This window comes from Neophocaena asiaeorientalis, unplaced genomic scaffold, assembly GCF_003031525.2.
Source record: "Neophocaena asiaeorientalis asiaeorientalis breed wild unplaced genomic scaffold, Neophocaena_asiaeorientalis_V1.1 scaffold129, whole genome shotgun sequence".
Lineage (NCBI taxonomy): Eukaryota > Metazoa > Chordata > Mammalia > Artiodactyla > Phocoenidae > Neophocaena > Neophocaena asiaeorientalis.
The window spans coordinates 7,655,115-7,672,443 of record NW_020172446.1 but is presented as its reverse complement, the minus strand read 5'-3'; the positions used below and the strand labels follow the sequence as shown (position 1 = coordinate 7,672,443).

General features: G+C 48.5%; 1 protein-coding gene across 1 annotated transcript in view; it reads left to right on the top strand.

The window, feature by feature from the left end:
- Positions 1–296: 296 nt before the first annotated feature.
- The window catches only part of SHPK (sedoheptulokinase), a 21,120-nt gene continuing 4,087 nt past the window's right edge, over positions 297–17,329 (top strand). The window contains exons 1-6 of the mRNA XM_024737295.1: positions 297–507; positions 3,913–4,054; positions 9,874–10,057; positions 10,599–10,751; positions 12,013–12,188; positions 15,915–16,115. Coding sequence (XP_024593063.1) covers positions 340–507; positions 3,913–4,054; positions 9,874–10,057; positions 10,599–10,751; positions 12,013–12,188; positions 15,915–16,115 — 1,024 coding nt within the window. The 5' untranslated portion in view covers positions 297–339. The remainder of the gene's footprint in view (positions 508–3,912; positions 4,055–9,873; positions 10,058–10,598; positions 10,752–12,012; positions 12,189–15,914; positions 16,116–17,329) is intronic.

Below are 17,329 nucleotides of genomic sequence, written 5' to 3'. Positions count from 1 at the left end.
GGGTTAAGTCACTATTAGGGTCACAGAAGCTCTCGCATCCCCCAGCGAGACTCGGGGTACTGGTACTTTGGTGAGCAAGGCCGAAGCCTCGGGCCACATCGCAAACCCTGCCCTGCGGGGCGGGGCCTGTAGGTTCCGCCTTCCACCGCGGCTCCGCCTATAACCGGGGACCGTCGTGCGCGGTGCGCGGGACTCGGCCTTCCTCAACCAATGGGAAGACGAGAATTCGTCGTATTGAGCGTGGCTGGAAAGATTGGCAGGCGAGGCCCCGCCTCGGCGCCTCTGTCCCGGGTGAAGTGTGCTGGAAGGTGCGCCCCGGCCCCAGACTCAATCGCTGTCATGGCTGCACGCTCTGTCACTCTCGGCATCGACCTGGGCACCACGTCTGTGAAGGCGGCCCTGGTGGAAGCCGCGCGCGGCGACCCTTCTGGGTTCGTGGTACTGGCGAGCTGTGCCCGGCCTGCGCGGGCCGAGACTGCGGCCCAGAGCGCGGCGGCGGGGCCCCAGGTGAGGCAGCGCCCTGGAGCCTCGCCGCCTCCAGGAGCCTCCAGACACCCTCTTCCTCCTTAGAGAAGTCTCCCTGACTGCTCCAGCCTGCCTGATCTCTGCCTGCCCGCTGCAACTCCCTCGATCCGATAGATCTCCTCCCAGGAGCTTTCCCACCTGCTGGCACCGATCGCCCCACTCTCGGGCCTTCTTTGGGAGCCTTGACCTTGGCGCTATATCCCCGTGCTCTCTGCCCTCCACTTTCTGTATCCTGACCTGCAGGAAATTGCTCTCCTGCATATGGAGCGATCTCAGGCTGCCTTCTCATTCTCGCGGCTCTCTGCTCCTCACATCTGCAGGTGTCCTCAAATTCAGGATTCAGCTTGTTCCCTAGGGCGGTGTCTGGGTTTTCCTTGAGAAATCAGACGCAAAATCCAGCGTAACCTGCTGCTCTCTCATCCTGCAGGAGTGGATTGTGGGTGGAGGAACTCAAACACTTGGACAGCAAAAGTCCCCTGGCCCCAAAGGCTGAGATACCTTGGAAGAAAGACGCCAGGACAGATAGACATTGAGAGATACCTCAATTAAAATGTTAGAAAAAGGTCAGATTGATAATTCTACACGAAAACTAGTGTTTTGTGAAAGCTACAATATAGAAATGGAGAATTTCACCACAGTGGGCTCAATTGCAAGTTGTGGGTTCAGAAAGGATGTCAATCCTCAGAGATGGATTCCATTAATTCCTTGAAAAAGGTAGCTCTATGTTCAGTTCATTGATAATACAGATTAATATCAAGGAACTTTCTGTGTATCCTCATGACATTTTTTTTTTCCTGGATCTCAGCTTGTTCTTATAATTGAAATAGATGACCTCTATGGCCCCTTCCAGCCACAAACCTCGATTTTCTGAGCCAAACCCCACTCCCAATAGCTTTGTTTTTCACAAGCTCTTGCCACATACCTGGACTCAGTCCTTTAGGGTTCAGAGTCCATCTTGATCAGAAGCATTTCAGAGGATAAAGATTTCAGGAGCACTTCGCATTTTCATAGAGCCTTTCAAAATTAGCTTGGTTGGGGCATCAGGACATTTTAGAATGATTATCTCACTTCATGGACCATGAAGTGGAGGCAAAGTCAGCTCTGACCCTGTGGGGGTAAGCAGCAGAGCTGCGATTACAGGGGTGAGTTTTAGGCAGTGCCCTTTTCTCTTGAAATAGGGCCACTTCTTGAAAACTACTTTCCCCACTTCCCCCAGCGTCCAGCACAGTGTTCTGTGTTTACAGGCACGCCCAGTGCTCCACACCTGCCTAAGGGGGGGTTTAGGGGAGGCCGGTAATAGCCCCCCTTGCATCCTCCACATGTGTGTTGTGCTCTGGGACAAACAGCCTTGTTGTAATTTCACCTATAGCGGGATTTCTTCACCTTGGCACTGTTGATATTTGGAGGTTGGATGATTCTTTGTTGTGGGGTGCTGTCCTGTGCGTTGTAGGATGTTTAGCAACATCCCTGGCCTCTAACCCACTGTATGCCAGTAGAACCCTCCTCCCCAGCTGAGACACCCAAAAATGCCTCCATATTGCCAAATGCCCCCGAGGGGACAAAAATCATCCCTGGGGTAAACACTACTGATCCATAGAAACACCTGGTGGCTCTGTTCTTTCCTCATGTCCATATTTCTCACTCTTTAGAAGCATTGTGTACTCCATGGTCAACTTTGGCAGCTATGTGGAAGGTCAGACTTTTAGCTCTTTGCAACTTTAAAATATCAAGATTTTTGAGGGAAGCTCTGTGACCCTTTCTGTGTTATGAATTTTCCCTGTCTGGGCCTCAGTTTCCCCATCTGTAAAAAGGGGTGTGGGGGAGGAGGGTTGAACGAGTTCCTAAATTCTTTTTTCAAATCTGAATTTCTAGCATCTGATCTGAATGTAGACCACTTGATATTCTGAATCAAGGAATGGGGGCAGCGCCTTTCCTGTGACATTGTGGGTGTATCCACTGTCTGTCCAAGAATTGCTCCCCCATCACATTCACCACTAAAACTCCCCACATACTGAGTGCCTCCTTGCCTTCACTCCCCTCTGGCCTGTTTCACTCCTCTGCTGTCCTTACCTACACAGCTTACCCACCCTAGGCCCATTTTAAACAGCAGCTCCTCTGTCCTGCGTTCATGTACCATCTGGGTTCATGCCACGTGGGAACTCTTTAAACCAGCACTGTGCAGTGCAAATGTGAGCCACACGCGTAATTTTCAACTTTCTGGTGCCCGTATCAAAAAATAGTAAAAAGGAACTGTAAAATTAAGTTTCATTGCTTATTATTTTAACCCAATGGATCCAAACATATCATTTCCATATGTAATAATCAATATAGAATTATTAATGAGATATTGTGCTTTTTTTTTCATACTAAATCTGAAATCTGGTGTGTAGATTTCAATTGAGACTAGCTGTGTGTAGCTGATGACTGGCATGTTGGACAGGGCAGGTGTAAACAATGCCTCTTCCCTGCTTCCTTCTTCCTTTGCCCGCTGTCTTATTTCTTCCCTCCTGGGGGATCATGCATAGCCATGCATCTCCTCTCTGCCCCATCTTTTACTGCTCGCTCAGTTCTACTGTAGTCTCTCCTGCATAAAGAGTCTTGTTAGGATGTAGGGTTGCCTCCTCAACGAAATGCTCTGTGTTCCCTCTCCTCTCCTTCCCCAGCCCTACCCCTCCTCACCTTTCTTCTTTCTTCTCCTTCGATCATGTTTGTTTGGAGCCAAGAACTGCCACAGCCCAAGGCCAGCAGGCTGACAAATGAAGGCTTAACTCCAAGGAGGGGAGGCCTGCACTGCCCCCCGGAACAAATGCAAGCCCTCAGGGCATTCGGGAAATGTTTGCCAGATGGATGAACTGGAGCAAACACTAGGGCTGGTCCTCAGGTGCTTAAGTCCAGGAAGCCTTTCTTGCCTACACCTTTCCTGCTGGGTTCCTCCCTGCTGTGTTCCATCCTTCCTCTACCCCAATGCTCCATTGTGCCTTGCCAAAGACCTTTGCCTTATTTCTTCTTGCAGCATGGTCTTTCTTGTGTTTTCCTGTCCTGCTGGACAGTAAGCTCCTGTAGGGCAGGGCAGTGCATTTCTCAGCTCAGACTCTTCCACGGCAGCGGGCAGAGCCCAGGCCATTGGCTGAACTTAATCCACAGAAGCGCCTCATCTGTGAAGGGAGAAGTGGGACCTCGCCCACCACGTTCCTACTCCAGGCCCCGCTGGAGGTGGTGGAGAACCCTCAGGCCCACATCCCCTCCTTGAGGCCCCTCAGCAGGTCCTGGAAGTGACCTCGGTGGAATTAGGTGGGCAGCCACCACCCAGGAAGTCCCTGGCGCCTCTGCCCTCCTTCCCCTGCCTGTGTGTGTACCTCTGTCCAACATATCCTGTTCTGTTTCCAGGGGCAAGAGCAGGATGTGAGAAGAATCATCCAGGCCCTCCACGAGTGCCTTGCTGCCCTTCCCCGGCAGCAGCTCTGCAAGGTCTGTGGCATTGGAGTGTCAGGACAGATGCACGGAGTCATGTTCTGGAAAACAGGCCAAGGTATGCTGAGCTTGGGGGTGGTCACGTGCTGTTAACAGTCACCCTGTGATCTCAGGTGGCCTCGGCCTGCAACGGCTTGAAGCAGGGTTTTGGTTGCCCTGGCCAGAGACTGAAGTGCTGAATCCTAGCCACTAGACCACCAGGGACCAGCGGCCAGTGATAAGGCTCTAGCCCGTCGGCTTTGTAGAAATGAATTTCCACAAAGAGACAGAAAGTAGTGAAACAAGTAAAGTGTTTATTAGGAGGAAAAAGGGTACGTGTGTATAGACACACAGGCAGGCTCAGAGGGGCAGAGGCTCGCGCCCTCGTGGTAGTTTGAATCACTTATATGGGGCATTTCTTCTGATTTCCCTTGGCCAATCATCTTGCTTTGACTGGCTCTGAGTCCTTATTTGGTTTATCTCAGGGTCCTCCCCTGTGTGTGCGCACATCTCTTAGGCAAGATGGATTCTAGCAAAGAGGCCTACGGGTAGGTTGACATCACCTACTATGGAGTGGCACCCCTTCCCTTTTTGACCCCCGAGGAGCCTTTCTGTGCACGTGTACTTGAGAAGGGCTCCTTGATCTCGAGAATGAGGAATATGTGGTCTCTTTATCTTTTATCTGGACAGCCCTCAACTCTTCGCTCCGCTATTACCTTCATCTTGGAGTATCTGTCCGCAGGGGACAGACTCCAGCTGCTCAGCCTGGGGCCCTTTTATCTCCTGTCTCCCCTGGAACCAGAAAAGGGCTGCCAAGGGCTCTCTGTGAAGGGTCAGGTTGTACTGCTGCCTCTTGCATGTTGTGTACATCCTGTCCTGTTCAAAGGATGTAATGAAGTGAACTGTCCACTCACACATTATTCATGAACAGGGAGAGGGAGAAGAGCGAGTTCTCTCTGATTCTCTGTTGGATTCAGTGGAGTGGATCTTCCACAGCCTTCCCTTTCTTTGCGCCAGTGTCTTGGAGCATCAGTGCCAACAACCAAGAGATTAGTGTAGCTGTAGATTCCAAGACGCAGAGGACACTCTTCTGAATTTAGGCATAGTTTTTGTTGTTTAACATAATCACAGATGTTTGTGATTTTTCAGTCCCAGGGCACATCCTTTTCCTGGGCACAGTTGCTAAGCATCATTTAGTTGGTCGTCTTCTTTCAGGAGGTCTGCCACAGTGCAGAGGTGGGTGGCCTGTTCTGTTTGGCCTCTAGGAGGAGTATTAAGCCAGGAAAACAGCAGTGAGCACCTCGCATGCCAGGTGCTGAGCTAAGTATGTTACCTGTGCGATCTCATTGAATTTTCCCAACACCCTTATGACGTGGGTTACATTACTCTCCCTCTTGTGCAGATGAGACCCGGAGGTTCAGAGAGGATAAAATAATATGCTCAGGGTCACGTGGCAGCAAGTAGCAACTCCAGCTTTTCTCTTTTTTAATTAATTAATTAATTTTTTTTTTTTCCGGTACGCGGGTCTCTCACTGCTGTGGCCTCTCCCGTTGCGGAGCACAGGCTCCGGCCGCGCAGGCTCAGCGGCCATGGCTCACAGGCCCAGCCGCTCCGCGGCATGTGGGATCCTCCTGGACCGGGGCATGAATCCGTGTCCCCTGCATCGGCAGGCGGACTCCCAACCACTGCGCCACCAGGGAAGCCCAATTAATTAATTTTTATTTTTGGCTGCGTTGGGTCTTTGTTGCTGCGCGCGGGCTTTCTCTGGTTGTGGCGAGCGGGGACTTCTCTTGTTGCAGAGCACGGGCTCTAGGAGTGCGGGCTTCAGTAGTTGCAGCACGCAGGTTCAGTAGTTGTGGCTCACGGGCTTAGTTACTCCACGGCATGTGGGATCTTCCCGGACCAGGGCTCGAACCCGTGTCCCCTGCATTGGCAGGCGGATTCTTAACCACTGTGCCACCAAGGAAGTCCCGTGACTCCAGCTTTTGAACTCAAGTCTGTCTGACTTCAGACACTGAACTTTGAAAGTCTCTGGGGAGGACCAGAGTCACAGGAGGACACACTAGCTCAATGAAGGGAGGAATTTCCCAACGGAATATCCAAGGAAGGATTAGGTTCCCGTAGGAAGTTATTAGCTGCTGTTATGGCAAGTGTTAAAAAAAATTTTTTTTTAAATTATAGAAAGTTCGACATAGACGTAAAAGTAGGGAGAACAGCATTATGAACTGACACATACCCATCATCCAGCTTCAAAACTATCAACTTTTTACTGCAGGTGTTTTAAGCATAGTATGGATGGCTACTTTGCAGGGTGGAGGTTGGACATTGGATTCACCCCTCCTCTGCCTAGAGGATCAGTGATTCCGATTCCCCTGGGCCAAGTGAGTGGTGACTTGCCTCTCGGTGGCTTGACAGGGGTCTGGTGGTGCATCCTTTGATCAGTCCCCAGGGGGGGCCTGGGTGACTGCAGAAGCCCACCCAGGCTCTCCCCCTCCTCCTCTCCCTTTGTCTGCCTGTCGTCAGGCCAGCTGGGACCACGGGAGCTGCTTGGCTCCAATCCCCAGCAGGAGCGAAAGGCCAGTTCTGGTGTTAGAGCTGACCTCTCAGGGGCAGTCTAGGTTGTAAAAGTTTTTAAACTCCTTAATTTTGCATTAACGAGAATAAACGTCCTTTTAATACTAAAACCCTTCCCAAAGAGGACAGCAGAGATCTAATGATTGTGCTCCGGTCACACGCCTTCCTTTCTGCCCATCTCCTGGCCTCTGTAACGACCACACAAACCATCGCTCACATCGGTGGAGAGAGCTGCTTAATATTTCATGGGGCCCACCTGCATGCCTTCTTGTTTTGGTTTCAGTTTCTGGGAAGGAGAGCCACTGTTTGACGATGATACCTGCTTAGCAGAGTGAGTGAAATCATATTTGAGATAAAGTCGTTCTGCTTTTAATAGCGGCTGTAATTCAGTTTGGTTTCGGAACCGACAATATATGAGGCTCTGTGCTGGGCCCCGCGGGAGACATAGAAACAGGATGCAGCCCTCGTCTTCCAGGGCTCGCTCAAGGCAGTCAACACAGACAGGCACCAGTAACCTGAGCGGAGAGCTAAGTGCTTCCACAAGGGTGCCAATTGGAGAAGAGAGGGAGTGACTAGTGTCTTCTGAGAGACCTGTGGTTACACCAGTTTCCACATTCCATTTTCAGGCTCAGTAATAGCAGGAGAGAAGTGGGGATCATAAAATCAAGCTAAAAAGCCAGGAGCAGACAGGGAGAAATTATTCACTAGTATATAGTAGACAAAGGACGAATATGGGTGCATATAAAGAACAAATAACAAAGAAAGGACCAATGGCCCTGTGGAAAAATGGGCAGAGGAAACCAACAGGCAATTCCTAGAAGAGGAAATACAAATAGCTAATAAGCATATGAAAAGATGCTCGGTGTCATTAGGAATTAGGAAAATGCAGAGGAAAACAACAACGAGAAATCATTTTCCACCCACTGGATTGTAAGAAAGCAGTTTGAGAATGTCAAGAGTTGGCAAAGGGGGTGGAATATTGGTTTTTTAAAATATCACTCCTGGTAGTATGTATTAGTTTGGCCGTTTCAGAGGGCAGTTTGGCAGGGTGTTAAAAATAAGAGAGTTGGGCTTCCTTGGTGGCGCAGTGGTTGAGAGTCCGCCTGCCGATGCAGGGGACACGCATTCGTGCCCCGGTCCGGGAAGATCCCACATGCTGCGGAGCGGCTGGGCCCGTGAGCCATGGCCGCTGAGCCTGCGCGTCCGGAGCCTGTGCTCCGTAACGGGAGAGGTCACAACAGTGAGAGGCCCGCGTACCGCAAAAAAACAAAACAAAAGATAAGAGAATTATAGCAACTACAGGAAGAAAACTTCCAACTGAACTAATATGAAACCCATTTGCTAATTGCCGGGGGTGAGGATAAAGCTTTTAAATTATACACTGTAAAAATAAGCGTTACTATGACTCAGTGGCCCTACTACTTAAAATCTGTTCAGGAAAAGGACTTTAACATGTATATGCAAAAGAGGCATAATCACGGTCACTCATGGCATCCTTGTTTCCTCATGGGGGAGTGGTTAAATAAATGTTGGTACCTCACGTTGTAGAATGGTATGCAGTAGTTGAAAAGAATAAGGTGCGTTCACATGTACTAACATGGAAGGAATTCCAGGACATGTTGCTGGATGGTAAAAACAACCACTAGAAAAATACATACAGTATAGTACTGTTTGTTTTTAAAAAACAGACAAAACCAAAATATAATAAAACCCAGCCCAAATCAACCAAACCAAAGAGAATATGTTGTGTGAGTATAAAAACCCAACAACGGGACTTCCCTGGCGGTCCAGTGGTTAAGACTCCGCGCTTCCAGTGCAGGAGGTGCAGATTCGATCCCTGGTCAGGGAACTAAGATCCCACGTGCTGCGCGGCCAAAAAATAAAAAAAAAACTCTACAAGTGCTAACAGTGACAGGAAGGGGGCTGGGACTCTGATGGGGATGGTCAAGCAGGCCTTTTGCTTTATCTGTAATATTTGAACATTTTATATTGAGAATGCCTTCACTTATCATTTGTATAATTAAAAAAATTTTTAAATTATTATTATTGCCAAAAAAAAGAAGAAAGTGAGAGAAAGAACATCCATCAGGCCAGATTCTGGAACAGACTGGACTTGAATCCTGCCTCTACCACTTAGTAGCTATGTGATCTTTGACAAGATTTTTTAAAGCTTCTCTAAGTTTCATATGTCTTATGTGAAAATGGGGATAAATATCACACCTATGTTGTAAGGCTAATATGTAGATTAAAAAAATTAATATTTTTAAAGTGCTTTGAACAATACCTGGTAAATGGTAGGAACTCCGTATTTATTTTATAACACAAACAAAATAGTCCTAAAAGTAAAAAGAAGAGAAAGGGTCAAAAGAGTTTTGGAAGCAGATAAAAGGGTTGAAGAAAAAGCTTCAGATTTCCAGCTTTAGGGCTGGGATAAGAATTCCAGCTTTAGGCAGAAACATAGTTGTGAGGGTGGACCACCCCATCCCCAGCTTACTCCCTCCTCCTGGGTGAAACTTAGTAAGCTTCAGGTGCATATTATCTGTGACCGCTTCCCTGCTCTTCTTTTTTTTTTTTTTAAATGATTTTTATTGGCGTATAGTTGATTTACAATGTGTTAGTTTCTGCTGTACAGCAAAGTGAATCAGTTATACATATACATATATCCAGTCTTTTTTAGCTGCTTTTCCCATATAGGTCATTACAGAGGGATTGAGTAGAGTTCCCTGTGCTATACAGTAGGTCCTTTCTTTTCTTTCTTTCTTTCTTTCTTTCTTTCTTTTTTTTTTAAGGCCGCACCTTGGGGCCTGTGGAATCTTAGTTCCCTGACCAGGGATTGAACTGGACCCTCAGCAGTGAAAGCATTGAGTCCTAACCACTGGACCGCCAGGTCCTTATTAGTTAGGTCCTTATTAGTTATCTATTTTATACATAGCATTGTGTATATCTGAATCCCAATCTCCCAATTTATCTCTCCCCCACCCCATTCCACCCTGGTAACCATAAGTTTGTTTTCTACATCTGTGACTCTATTTCTGTTTTTTAAATAAGTTAATTTGTACCCCTTTTTTTTTTTTTTTTAGATTCCACATATAAGTGATATCATATGATATCACTTGCCTCTCTCTGTCTGCCTTACTTCACTCAGTATGACAATCTCTAGGTCCATCCACTCCCTGCTTTTGGCCAGAACCCCTGAGTGTGAGTGAAGCATTGTCATGGGTGACAAAGTCTGTCCTATAACCTCACTAGCAGAGTAGTCTCAAGGACATGCTGGTGCCAGTCCGTTGCTCTTTTCTCCATTTTTGGTCATCTCCTTCGTTCCAGGTTGTGAATGGACTGAGGCAGGGGCTGCCCCTGTGTTCGAGCCCAGAGCCGTGAGCCACCTGGTAACGTGGCAGGATGGCCGGTGTGGCAGTGAGTTCCTGGCTTCTCTGCCCCGGCCAGAGTCTCATCTCAGTGTGGCCACGGGGTTTGGCTGCGCAACCATCTTCTGGCTTTTGAAAAATAGGTACGGACACCTGTTGTTTGAATTGGGTGGCGGATTTGCAGGGGAACGAGAGTGGCTAGGGAGCTGTACTGCTAGCTGGTCAGCATCACTCCACGTGCTGGATTGTCCCTCAGTGAGTGTGGCCCAGCACAGGGTATAGTCACAAGTCTTAGACTTGGTCTACCACTGCTTCATTTTGCAGAGGGCTCTTATTGGTTATCTGATTCTCACCTAGAGGGGGAAAGAAGAGACCCGAGAGGGCAAGGGACTTGCCAAGGATCACATGATGGGTTCACGGTGGGATCAGGGCTGCTGAGAACGGCTGATGTCCTGCTTTCCCAGGCATGGTGTGTCCTCCTATGTGTACCCTCCCCTAAGGCTGACTCTGGCCAGCTTGGCTTGGAGGGGTTGGGAGGTTCAGCTGCTAGGGATCCACAGCCTGTGGGGTTCTGACTGCTACCCAGCTATGCCATGTCTAGTCCACACTGCCCACAGTTAGGTGCAGCACATGCTTTCAAGTCAATATTAAACCACGTTGAATTGTTTGGGGTATGAAAAACAGCCCAGAGTTCCTGAAGTCCTACGATGCAGCTGGCACTATCCATGACTATGTGGTTGCCATGCTGTGTGGCTTGACAAGACCCCTGATGTCCGACCAGAACGCCGCTAGCTGGGGATATTTCAACACCAGGAGCCAAAGCTGGAACTTGGAGATGTGAGTATAACCATGCAGGCTGGCTCGAGGCTGAAGGGCAGCACCTCTAAAGCGGGAGCGTTAGCGGGGCTTTCCCATCTGGGAATAATGGAGGATTCCACGAGGCCAAAATCAGGCTCCAACACCCTCCAGCCTGTTCCAGTCCCCGGGCATGGGTGGGCCTTACTGTAAGTGAAGTTCTTGGGGAGGGGCGCCACCCACCACGCCGTGCTGCCTGCTCCTCCACTGTTGTCCAGACCTAGGGTGGGCTCCCCAGTTCTGTCTGTGCCCTGAGCCAGCCCGTAGATTCCAAAGAACAGCATTCATTCTTTAACATATTATTTTATTTTTTTAACTTTTTATTTTATATTGGAGTATAGTTGATTAACCATGTTGTGTTAGTTTCAGGTGTACAGCAACGTGATTCAGTTATACATATACATGTATCTATTCTTTTTCAAATTCTTTTCCCGTTTAGGTTGTTACATAATATTGAGCAGAGTTCCCTGTGCTATACAGTAGGTCCTTGTGGGTTATCCATTTTAAATATAGCAGTGAGTACATGTCAATCCCAAATTCCCTAACTATCTCTCTCCCCCACCCTAATGTATTTTAAAATAGGGTTAAGAAATGGAAGTAGTAGGCTTAAGGGATGCCTTTTAAGTTCCCTTTAAGCAATCATTTGCCTTTTCAGGTCCAGCAGTCCAGTGCCCTATAAGTTCACTGCCTTCAGGGTCCAAATTCTGAGCTCTGTAATAAAACAAAAAGCACCTGGTAGTTCAGGTAAAGGACTTTCCAGCATGTTTTATAAAACTGGCAGCCCCGTGTTCACTAACCACGAGTGATGGATGCATTTGGTATTCAGGAGACTGATGGGTTTGACTTTGGTTTGGCCTGTGCTAACCAGCTGTGACTTTGCTCTAAAACTCCAGCTTCCTCCCTTTGCACAGTGTTTGCTCTCCCTTCAAATGGAGGAGGCTGGATGCCGATGAAATCTGCTTCTTATCCAGTCCCTTCTGACCACCTCTGCTCAAACTGGTTGTGTTCTTCTCCAAGAGGCCCATCCCAAGCTCTTGAAAGCCAGGGTTCACTCTTTAAATAACTCAAGGCTTTTCCTCATGGTTTAAAAAAAGCCAAAGAGGCCCTCTGTGAACACACTGGATTCTGCCCTCCCTTCTTGAATGTGTATCCTATTGCGCTTTCCGTTGCTGAGTTTCCTGGAAACAACAGAAAATAGAAAACCAAGCACCAGGTAGATATGCTGTCCACTTTTGGTTTGCAGACTGAGGGACGCAGGCTTTCCCGTCCACCTACTGCCGGACGTCACCGACCCTGGCAACGTGGCAGGCAGAACTTCCCAGGCCTGGTTTGAGATCCCAAAGGGGACACAGGTGGGCGTGGCCTTGGGGGATTTGCAGGCCTCTGTCTATTCCTGTATGGCCCAAAGGACAGACGCAGGTAAGTCTGTCTTTGGTTCTCTCCTCAGACTTCTACTGGGGCCTCCTAAGCCCCAGCTCTGTGCCAGGGTCCGAGGGGCACACATAGCCAGCAGTCGCAGCGTCCTCTTGACCATTATGTTACAAACATGAAAAACACCCTCATCCCTACAGGTGAAGCCCCTGCCCCGGGAGCTTACAATTCAGCAGGGCAATTTCTGTCCTGACCACACAGTCTGTGCCTTTCTTCTCTAGAGACAGGTGAGGGAAATGACTCTCTCTAGTTGGCTGGTTTCTATGTGTCTCCATGACCAAGAAAATAGATTATTATTCAATAGGTTAGGGGTTTTGTTATTGTGTGTTTGTCAACGAAAGTTCCTCAGATCTGAGTAGAAGCGCAGACGTCCCTGTGTTCCATGTAAGAGAGTCACAGTGAAGGGGAGACAGCAATCCAGGGCAGGGGCTGGCAAAGTTTTCCTGTAAAGGGCCAGATTGTAAATATTTTAAGCGTTGTGGGCCATTTTGTTTCTATCGTAACTACTTAACAGCTGTTGGGGCAGGAAAGCAGTCATAGCCAATGCATAAGTGAGTGGGTATAGCTGTGTTCCAATAAAACTTTATTTATAGAGGCTGAAATGTGAATTTCATAAAATTTTCATGTGTCATGAAATATTCTTCTCCCCTTCATTTCTTTTCAACCTTTTAAAAAGGTAAGAACACGCTACTGGGATTGTAAAATGGTGCAGTCCCTTTGGAAAACTGTCTAGCAGTTCTTCAAAAGTTAAACATGGAATTACCATGGGACCCTGCCATTCCACTCCTATGTGTATACTCAAAAGAATTGAAAACACATGTCCGCACAAAAAACGTGTACACAAATGTTCCTAGCAGCCTTATGCATAATAGCCAAAATGTAGAAACAACCTAAATGCCTATCGACTGATAAATGGATTTTTAAAATGTGGTGTATCCACAGAGCTAAAATGCCATAACATGTGAATGAAAGTGAAAGGCCACATACTATATTATTCCATTCCTGTGAAATGTCCAGAATATAGGCAAATCCATAGAGATAGAAAGCAGATTCATGGTTGTCTAGGGCTGGGACATGGGGTTGATTGCTAACCAGTATGAAATTTCTTTCTGGAGTGGTGAAAATGTCCCAAAATTAGATCTCAGTGATGTTTGTACAACTCTGTGAATATACTAAAAAGCACAGAACTGTACACTTTAAAAGGGTGCATTTTATGGTGAATTTTCTGAATTACATCTCAATAAAGCTATCATTTTAAAAAAAATGGAAGAGACTTTCTTAGCTCCTGGGCCATACAAAAACAGATGGCAGGCTGGATAAGGCCTGGGGGCTGTCGTTGGCCCCTCCTGGGGCTGGGGTAGACTTTGGGTCTGCCTCCCCGAGCAGGGTGATTGCAGGCTGTGTGTCTCATTTGATCCTCAGGGCAGCCTGGCTGAGTGGGCCCACTTTGAGAGCCTCGCCTTGTTATCAACGGGAACAGAGAAGTCATTCATCTTACTCGGATTTTCTTTGTCATCACATCTTTTTTTTCCTCCATCAGTTAGAACTATTACAATTTAACCTTGAGTTTAAAAACTCTGACCAGCGTATCCTCTGAAGCAGTAGTTTATTCCTATTTCAGTACATTCTTAAAAACTAAAATTTCAAGTGACTTTTTGTTTTGTTTTTGGTAGTAATTCCTCTTAATTCAAGATTAGGTGAGAGGGAAAGGTGAGATTCTGCCACTTAAAAAAAGTTTTTTTTTATTGAGGTATAGTTGATTTACAATGTTGTGTTAGTTTCAGGTGTATAACAAAGTGAATCTGTTATACATATATCCAGATTCTGCCACTTTTGTTTGCACAAATATGTGATAAAATCTTTTAAGGTCAAAAACCCCGTCTTTTTCTCCTGAATTTTCTCCCTGAGCCCTTGTCATCATCCAAAATGAGGATGATGATGCCTTTCTCATGGGGCAGTTGTCGTGATGCACTGGGATGGTGCCTATAAAGAGTCTGGCCCTTTCCTCCTACCTGGTAGTCTTCAAATCTTAGGCTGTTCCCTCCACAGAGAGCTGTCATGTGCCTGGATATAACTGTCCTTTCTAGATGGTGAGTGAGGGGCTGGTCAAATGGGAAGAAGCTAAGATTTAGGCTCCATCTTCACTGAGCTGGTTGTGGTCTCTGGTTCTAGACTGGGGCTGCTGGCCTGTGCCCAGCTGTGCGGTGTCCATGGGCAAGGCTGGTCGGCCCCCTTCACTGACACTTCCCCCCGAGGGGATAGGTGGAGGGCACGATGCTTCTGGTTTATCGTCATGGTGAAAGTCTTGATGTGGCAGGAAGTCAAGTTTATTGACTTTCTGAGATTTGTTTTCACTCTCCTTGCCTCTGCCTCCCAGGAGGTAGGATAGTTGGATGCTGACCTCAGTTAGTTTAGCCCCAAAAGACTGAGAGGAGCAGGCCTTCTGGCCAGGTCTCGTGAGAAATGGAGGAGAGACTCCTGGGACAGTCTGTAGGCTCTGGCCTCCATCTAGAGGAGAAAATCATCCCCTCTGTTCTAGGTCTGGGAGCGTCCCCCCTGCTGGTGGAGGGAGGTTGAGAAGCACACCTTGGCAATGGGGAGGAGGTGGTACCCACCAAAAATGAATGAAACCTCCCAAAGAATAAAACACTTGGGCTGAGGTCTGGACTCTCTATGAATAGTAGCTTATTGCTGTGTAACAAATCGCTCCAATACTTAGTAGCCTAAAACAGCAAACACTTATTATCTCACACAGTTTCTGAGAGTCAGGCGTCTAGGTGTGGCTGGATTGCAATCATACTGTCAGTCAGCTGGGGCTGCAGTCATCTGAAGGCTTGACTGGGCTGGAGGATCCACTTCTCAGCTCACTCATGTGGCTCTTGGCAGGAGGCCTCAGCTCCTTGTAGGTGTTGGAGGACGGAGGGAATGAAAAGTACCCACCGAACTGAGAATGCATCTTGAGACTGAAAAATGAGGCAGGCGGCTCCATATAATCAATGGGTCAGTTTATTTTAGGGTAACTTACAGAGTGGGATCAGGCAGAAAATGATCTGGAAGCATTGGCAGCTGCACCACCAAGGGGCCTGTGGGACAGTTTTATAGTTAACCTAGGATGTGAGGGTGGGTGCCTGGAAACAGGACATACACTCCTAAGTTAAGATGATTGAATGGGTAACTAGTCTCATGGGCTCTGGGAATACATCAGCAAAAGTCAGCATAGTTTGGGAACTAACAGAGCATAGAGGCCACCTGGCCCTAACCGTTGTTAAACAATATCTACTAACTACAAAGCCCTTGACGACAGAGAAGTGATTCACCACCTAGTACAGTCCTGGGTGGGGTCAGCGGAAGGACAGGAGGGACCGTACGGGCTCAAGATGGGGTCAGTTATGCCAGCAACCATCCAGTGGGCCTCTCCATAGGGCTGCTCACGACGTGGTACCTGCCTCCCCTGGAGCAAGTGATCAAGAGGGAAGCTGCAGTGCCCTTTTATGACCTGGTCTCCAGAGTCACACACTGTCACTTCTGCTTTACTCTCTTCATTAGAAGCCAGTCACTGAGTCCAGCCCACACTCAGGGGTGGAGGACTAGGCCCTTCCTCCTGAAAGGAGGAGTATCCAGGAATCTGTGGCACGCTCTCCGACCCTGTTGTGACTTGTGGCCTCTGAGTTAGCCCAACAGGCCTAACCTCTGCTTTCTTTGGACCACATCCAGTTCTCAACATCAGCACCTCGGTGCAACTGGTAGCCTCCATGCCTTCAGGATTCCAGCCAGTGCAGACTCCAGACCCTGCAGCTCCAGTCGCCTACTTCCCGTACTTTGACAGGACCTACCTGGCGGTGGCAGCATCACTCAATGGGGGCAACGTGCTGGCCATGTTCGTCCACATGCTGGTCCAGTGGATGGCGGATCTAGGTAAGGGTGGCCCACACAGGTGTGTTCTCTGCTTGTCCTTTCTATGTGGCAGTCCTGGTGCTGAATGTGCTGTAAGTTTCTAGATTCTTGTCTCAGACCCAGCCAGATTCTAGCACATTCCCTCTGTCCTTAGGGATCTGAGCTTGTAGCCTTCTTTCATCTTCTGAGCTGCCATCACCTACTCTTTTTTATTTTTATTTTTTTTGCAGTACGCGGGCCTCTCCCTGCTGTGGCGTCTCCCGTTGCGGAGCACAGGCTCCGGACACGCAGGCTCAGCGGCCATGGCTCACGGGCCCAGCCGCTCTGCGGCATGTGGGATCTTCCCGGACCGGGGCACGAACCCGTGTCCCCTGCATCGGCAGGTGGACTCTCAACCACTGCGCCACCAGGGAAGCCCATACTCTCTTTTTTGAGGCGCATCTTCTCTTCTAACCTTAACTGTGGAGTATCCTAATAGTCTCCTGGCTCTCCCTGGCCCCGCTATTACTTTCTCTGTCAGTAACCTTGCATTTGAGGTTTGCCTTCTGATGGCTACAGACAGCGGAGAATAAAATGATCAAACATGAATGAGTGAAAAGACTGGTAGCACTTATTCCTGGCAAGTAGCACCTCTCCTCCTTCCTTGGAAGGGTCCCTGGAAACTCTGACGTCTTCCTGCTCTCTTCAGGGTGGAATTGATCAGGCCTTCCTCTGCTCTGCATTTACAGAGAAAGATGTAACCTCTTTCTTCCAGGACAGGTTCCCTTTCTAAGTACTTAGGGTAGAAATGAAATTTCTGGCCAGCTGTCTAGAAATAGGGAAATCATGCTTATCAGATGCATGGGTCACTTGTAGGAGCTCGAAATCAGGTCATTCCAGGAAACATCCAACAGAATAACTAGGTGGGGCACAGGCCACAGGGAGCACCTGGGAAGTTCATACTGGTCATGCAGACAGGTGTTGCTGACCCACGTCAGTCCTTCCAGGCTGGCTGGGGGTGTCAGGATTGCGGGTAAGTTCTGCCCCCCTTGGCTGGGAATCCCTCAGGAATGCTCCATTTAAAGAACAGAACTTTGGGGCTTCCCTGGTGGTGCAGTGGTTGGGAGTCCACCTGCTGATGCAGAGTATGTGGGTTCGTGCCCCGGTCTGGGAAGATCCTGCATGCCGCGGAGCGGCTGGGCCCGTGAGCCATGGCGGCTGGGCCTGCGCGTCCGGAGCCTGTGCTCCGCAGCAGG